Source organism: Cyphomyrmex costatus, unplaced genomic scaffold, assembly GCF_001594065.2.
Source record: "Cyphomyrmex costatus isolate MS0001 unplaced genomic scaffold, Ccosl1.0 scaffold815, whole genome shotgun sequence".
Taxonomy (NCBI): Eukaryota; Metazoa; Arthropoda; class Insecta; order Hymenoptera; family Formicidae; genus Cyphomyrmex; species Cyphomyrmex costatus.
The window spans coordinates 178184-185748 of record NW_017280392.1 but is presented as its reverse complement, the minus strand read 5'-3'; the positions used below and the strand labels follow the sequence as shown (position 1 = coordinate 185748).

Genomic DNA, 7565 nt, shown 5'->3' with positions numbered 1-7565 from the left:
ATGACGATGATGATGATGATAACAATATTGATGATGACCTCCTGTACACGCAATATTCATTTTGGGTCAACGTGCTTACAACCGCTAATTAGAGCATATATAATTAATTAGTAATTTCTAGTGGATTATCTAAGCCTTTTTACTCCACTTTCATTCGGCTGATGATCGACAGTTTCGTTCATCAGTCGAAAATTAACCATTCGAAGACTTCAGTTCGAGGACTCAAATCCTAATAAAAGTGTGATTAAAACAAGCTTTCTTTTACACAAACATTATTTATAAGAAATGGCTGAAGTGTAATGTTATTGATTCGGATCAATAAGTATCTTATTATTAGCGTTACATTACGTGAAACTATTTTATCGATTAACAGTCTCGAAAGGAGATTATTTCTTCTACAACGTGAGTAAATTGAAGAACGAAGATGAAGTTCATTGCATCTTTGTTCGGGACGAGGTCCCCGAAGGCTATGGGGAGGCAGTACATGAAAGTTGGCAGAAACGCTCTTTTTGGTGTGACAAATGATAACAGTGACAATATTTGTACCGAAAAGGTGCCAAGGCCGCTGTCCTTGCTAATCTCCAGGAAGGGAAAGCTCAGGCATGGTGAGTAACTAGTTTTATTTATCGATAAACTACTTTAAGTTTTATATTTAAAGCAGAAACTTGTTTCGCTTGAAAATTTTGCATTTTTAAAATTTTTGTCTTGATTCGTAGATATCATTTTTTTCTGTATTATATTATATATTCAACTAAAGGATTAATTATTTGAACTTAATCTTGAAACGTAAATAGGTTAAGCAATGACAAGGTTTACTCTTGCATAATCCGATTAATCCGTTCTAAACCACGATTCTCTCTTAACTGTAATTTTCTGCCGCGACTAATGATAATACGTTGTTAGATGCTTGCGAACTCGTGCCGGCAATCAGACCGGAACAATATTACAGCATGAGTAGCAAATTGCATTGTTCATTCCACACTTTCCTTAATTAGTCATTATCTAAAAAGGTAGTCGATTTAGCGTTAATTGATCTCTATAATGTTTCGAACGATGTCGGTGCCGAGACTAAGACGAAACTGAGACAAGGCTTAAGATCCGAATTCGGGACCGATACGAGACTTTTTATGCCGAGAGTCTCGTTGAGTCTCTCGAATTCTGTAATATGTAAGATACAATTTCCAACGCGTAAGATATAAGTTTTAAACTGTACGAGGATCGAATAGACATTATATTCGTATATAGCAACGAAAGGAAAAACAAGTTAGAAGTACAATAATATTGTTACATTATCGTCGGAATACTGTATGATAATGATGTAGTACTGTACATATTAAAGAAAAATTTTTAGTAAACTCTTTGAAATTAGGTTTGATAAAAAAAGAGATCACTTCTTAGAAACAATAATAATTCGTAATCGTTTTATCTGCATTTAATTTAAAAAAAATTCAATGAACTTTATAGTGCATCCTGGTATATTTAAAAACTAAATTAGCCTATATTTAACACATATTTAAATATGTACATATATAGGTAATTATACAAACTTAATTGAGCAAGTATCTCAGTCAGACGAGATTATCATTGTCAAGACCAAGCCGATTCCTAGACAAGACTGAAAATTCGAGACTAAATCGAGACTAAGACGAGATTTGAGTTAATCTCGTTTTGTTTTGGTGAGACCGAATTATTAGATCTCTACAAGATATTCTGCTAATAATATCATTTGAATACGCGAGTCATAGTAAATAAAGAAATACGATGTAGGTGTATGACAAAAGTTTCTTCGCGATGAGAATGGTTGAAGTACATATTGGGTGCTCTAAAAATATCTGAATTTATTTAAATTTATTATTTTTTATAATATGGTAATTTATGAAATTTTCAAAAATATTTTAAAATTATATATTGCGAGCACATTTGATTTTATTATAACAACAGACAATTTAGTTATAATTTTGTCATATGTTAATTCCACTTTTTCCTTCTTTTTTTATTTTCCCTCCTTTTCCATCCCCCCCCTCTCTCTCTCTCTTTCTTTCTTTCTCTATCTTTGTGAAAAAATAGTATTATTTTTTATTAGTGAAATATGTAGCACTTATATAGCTGTTTTCTTTGTTTACTAACGTAACGTTTAAAATACAAATTAAATTTCAATTATTTTTAGTATTAACAACACACACACAAATTTTAGTTTGACTTAGAATCTAGTTAATATTTATTAAAATATATATACACATATATAATACATATATATTTAATTATTTATTTTATCAAGTATTACGTAAATAAAAGATTTTAATTCACAATTTAAATAGATACTTAATTTTATTAGATGTTAATTAATTTGCATGTTTTAGTGTCGAAACAATATGTTTTTTCTTTATTGCAATATTTTTGCTAAAGAGCATGTGATCACCTTACAACGTTATCGTTTACGAATAACAGGTATCAAAGTGAGAGTCACCGCGTATCACAATATCGCAACTCTCACCGCATTTAAAGAGCGTGCATAATTAGCGTTGCGTACAAGGTCGACGAGCCAATTTTTGTTACATGATAGTCGAAATATTTTTGTTATCTTGACAAACTAAACCAGAGAGAGAAAGTTAGTCGTTAGATTCGCTGTAATGCCTGTTGTAGCATGCAATTGATTAGGGTCGCGATAGCTCTTATCGTACATGTTCAATCTTTGTAAAGTCGTATTAATAAAATGTCTGATAAAGTGGATTTTTAAAAATAAAATTTTATTGGACTTTTTGCAATTTTCGCGTTACTTTTTGGATATTAATTAATCTGTTTCTAACGATATTTCTACTGTAATGAATATTATAATAAGTGTCTATTTCAGAGTTAATTTTTATAATTTAAAAGTTGTTAATATGTTTGCATAACTGACGTGCGTTAGAAGATAATATCTCTTTAATTACTACAAATGCGCAACACAATAAGAGAAACACTTCGAAAGTTGGCGTGTTTAAAAAAAAAATAAATCCACCTTAAATGTTCTAAAAAGTTGGTTGTTACCAAAAAGTCTGAATCATCGTATAAATCTTATTTTGATCTTACGATTACTACACTATAAGCTACACGCAATCATTAAACATTTTAAAATGAAAGAGTGCGCAGTATTTTTGAATTATTGTTACATACTTTAATAAAAACATTTAGATGCTTTAACTGTATATTCACACACATATTTACTTTTTTAGATTAAATTTAATTGGATATCTTTCATCTTGTAGTCTTGTAATTAAAAAAAAAAAACAAATACGTAAGATACATATTGCTACATTTTTTAAAACACTTGAACATATTAGAAATAGTTTAATTTTATTATATACATCTACTCTTTTCATTATCGCTCACTTTTGCTTTCGTAAATCATGAGATACCTGTATATTCTTATCTTGAATATATTTAACTTTCCTACAAATACTAACAACAAAAAATTATTAATTTTTCATATATAGAAAAACTATAAAAATATGATTCTAATAATTGCAATTTGCTATTTCAATATTATAGTTTGCGATTGAATCGTGTCGATAATACCGCTAATTAAATCTCAGTATTTCGACGAGAGTAGTAATTAATATGTTAGTTATGAGTTATCTAATGAAACACCTTTATTAGATTAGTTAAATATTGGCTATTAGAATATGTGATCTTCATTACTTTGTATAGGTTTTGCTAATATCTTACGTATAAGACTATAAGAAAAATGTTTAATCTTTAAAAATCGCTTTAAACATTTCACGCTTGAAACATTACAAAATAATGTTGAATAATGTTAACATGGATAGTTTTGCGAGTTAACAATTTAATCATATGACGGAATTAATAGCATATAAATTGATTAAAAGATTAAAATCGATTAAAAACTGCCTTATTGACTAATTATAAAAATTATAATGATCGAGTTGTAATTAATTAAATACATCGTTAATAAAAGTAAAAATGAAAAGATTAAATTCCTGTTATGTATATCAAATTAATTCTTGCTAGATAAAACTCGTCGTGGTAATTCTTTTTTCTACGAAAAAAGTGAAAATTATTGTTAAATAATTCATTAAAAATGCCAATAGCTATGAAATACCTTGTATAAACATATGCATTCTGTTAAATACTATGTGCAACCTAATGGAGGTCAAAGTGCAGTGGGTCAGTGGAACGCGAGTGATAGAGGACAAGTTGCACAGCACAGTTATATACTCGCTTCGATTAGCTTCACTATCGCCCATTAGTTTATCCTTAACGTGTCTTCGTAAAAGCTTGTTTTTAAGAAATCAGAGAAACTGAATTTTCTAAATTGATTGTGATTAGGAAATGTTTTAAAAGAGTAATTACTTGTAGTAGTAGTAGTTGTACAGTAATAGAATTATTTATACATCACGTACGTGTGCATACATACATATCTCACGTCACATTATAATACATTACATTACATGTAAAAATACTTGTCAAAAACGTTCTTGATTTAGTTTTATTTGAAGCGTATATAGAAAAGTAAAGAAAGTGCATAAAATACAGAATAACCCAGTATTAAACTTTCCAATAATACGTATGCTATCTGTCATGGAAATTTTTGAAGCTCATAATTAGAGAATGTTTTTTGATGACAATTAAGATCTCTGTATATTTTTGTACACCAATTTAATTTCTTGATTTTAATTGTATTATGAATCTATGTTGATGTATTTTAAATATTTTTTTAATCTTAGAACTTTAAAATTATAAAAATACTTTTTAAAAAGCTTGCAGTGAAAAAAAGAAAATTACTCCTATGCTTTTTCTATGTTGTTCCTTTTGTAACGCCTCTTCCGGTCGTCCTCATCCTGTACCTGCATCCTTCATTCTGCGATACCGTTAGGTTCCGCAAGAGAATACGAGTTTCTACTCGTCTTGTTTTCGCCGTACGTGGTATGAACGGCAGGCGCAGCGTGATTTTCACTCACGTTTTGCATCATATGAGATATGCACTTTCTTACGTAATTCGAACTTTATTACTTTACCCAAAATCTTCTATTAATTTTTTCTTATAAGGGCAATTTTCTCTACCGCTAGAAAAGATTACTCGATCTTGTTTGAAATTCTAATGGATTGGAGTTAATGGGGTCGCGTGATATCTACTAAACTTGAATTAAACGAGTTTGAATTAGATTCTCAGATTTCTGTTAGAATACTTATTGTAAATTATGCAATCATTTCGCTCAAGCGATAGTAAGATCGATCGTGGATAAAACAAGTAAAAAAGGGAAATGGAAAAAGGAGAACCGGTTGCGTGCCATTAATAGGTTTTCTAACGAATTTAATCGACAGTATCGTCTGCGAAATTTTCACATAGCATATTTATTTGACTGTTATATCAAGTGATCAAAGAGGTATAACATTTACCGCCGAAACATTCAAGTGGGTATTGCACGATTTTTCAAGCGCATTACACTGTTCAACGACGAAAGGTGAGTGAGTCTTTGATCGAAGAACCGTGATAAATTGTTCAATGCACCGTCGTGAGCACCTCGCAAATCATTTATCTATTATCGTCATGCACCGTAACGGGGCGCATTGACATTACTATGCCACATTCATAGATCCACGCGGCCGTTGCGGCTATCAACTTTCTAATACTCTCGTCCTGTGCAATGCGCCGGGGCCATGTCATTAAATAGAGCTATATGATATACAGATTGGTGATTGTAGACACATATATATCGCATCGCGTGCTTGCCCGCGTTATATCGCGTGAAGAAACGCGTGGTATCGTTCTTCTCCATTTCTTTTTATAGGTCACACGCATACGTAGCACTTGACATCACATTCTGTTCAGTTCATTCTATCTGCATCCGCTTTAACATATCAGATACTTCCGAGGTGATATACACTTTGTTTTGAGTCGTTGAAGCTGATTTCAAAAGAATACATTATAAGCGAATGAAAATCGAAAGTTTCACGAAGTAAATTCTAAACGAGCGTGCCGATAAGTCAGACACTTAACATTGGCAATTAGATAATCGTGACAAAGTAATATATAGTATTTCTTATCTTATTGATAAAATATAATCGAAGGTGGGTTTATTCTATTAAGATTATTTTCTTATTACTTCAGAAGAATGCATTAGCATCTGATTAGATATATCTCAGTCTATTTATCAATACCTATGTACATGAGAAAGTGAAAAATGATGTGAATATCAAGTTCAAACTTAGATTATGCCGATTATGGTAGGTCATGGTTTCATTATTATAGAGAATCGTGCTATTTTCCTGTATGAAGGCGGAAGTTATTAACACACTTACATCAGCTAAATTACATCAATCTTCGTAATGAAAGTTTCAGCATAACTGCAAGAAGGTCGCAGGATGAATTAAGCCATTGCATATGAAAGATATATGTAAGATTATATAAAACGAAAACAATAATAAATATGTGAACAAGAATGTATGTTAATAACAGAATTATTTGTAGTGGTCATTCAGAAAAAAAAAAGATCAAGGATACAAACTTATAATTGCATAGTAACTGGTTTGTTTATTATGCGTCAGAATTATGTTATTATAAGATATAAAATCAAATGCAATTGAAAGCGAATATTATTTAGTTTGCAATAATTTTATATTCTATATTATAATTCTTGAAATTTACTCTGTAAAATATTTTTTTTTATTAAAATTTCAAAATTCAATATCGGTATATCGGCGTAAAAATCGTGTTGTGTGTATTACATGTGTATATTGTATTGTGTACAAAATAAATCTTTTTAATTAACTCTCTGAAAAATTTCTATTAAAATTAAAAGAGCACTGAGCAAGTTCTACAGATTGATATCGGAATTCTGTTTTCTACAATCGAAACACTTGTAAAGAGGCGTGCTTTACTAGTATTTTTTCTTGTACGACGATGATAATATAATCACTACAAAACGTTTCCATTGAAAGGAGATGACCGAGCTTACTTAGCTCATTTAGCTTACATTCAACAAAACATCCTACGGTCATTTACTACAGAGTACTGCCACAGAGCTAATATTAACGAGTCAGATTAATTTTACAGCTGTATCATCAATACAAAGTAACTGCTAATCAATATTGACCTTAAAACATTAAAACATTAAAAGAGTGTCTTCAAATGTGTGCCAATTTTCTATATGTACATTCCTCTATTCTTTAGCGAAACGCGGTCTGATAATTAGAAATTTTGATATTAAACAAAAATTATATATTTAATCGTATTTCAGCTTTCTAATTCCTTTCACAAGATTATGCTTTCTCATATTGATAGGCTTTCTATATGAAACACGATATCTCTACTGTTGATTATACAGCAATTCAAGGTCGATAATTTCGTCAGGGCATTGTACGCTCGATAAGTCATGGAGATTCAGATGAAATTCATTGATGAAAAGACCGAAGGTCGCAGAGAAAAAGAGGTGTTCGTACTCACACGGTCAAGATCAAATTGTATTTCTTTGTTTAATGTTCTAAGTAGCCAATGCAACTTCTCGCTTTTTATATTTTTATATTCTTATATTATTATATATATATATATATATATTATATATATA

General features: G+C 30.3%; 1 protein-coding gene across 1 annotated transcript in view; it reads left to right on the top strand.

Moving 5' to 3' along the window:
- Nucleotides 1-424: 424 nt before the first annotated feature.
- Nucleotides 425-7565, top strand: part of dsb (scavenger receptor class B member debris buster) — a 28835-nt gene continuing 21694 nt past the window's right edge. The window contains exon 1 of the mRNA XM_018549396.1: nucleotides 425-605. Within this exon, the coding sequence (XP_018404898.1) occupies nucleotides 425-605 (181 nt within the window). The remainder of the gene's footprint in view (nucleotides 606-7565) is intronic.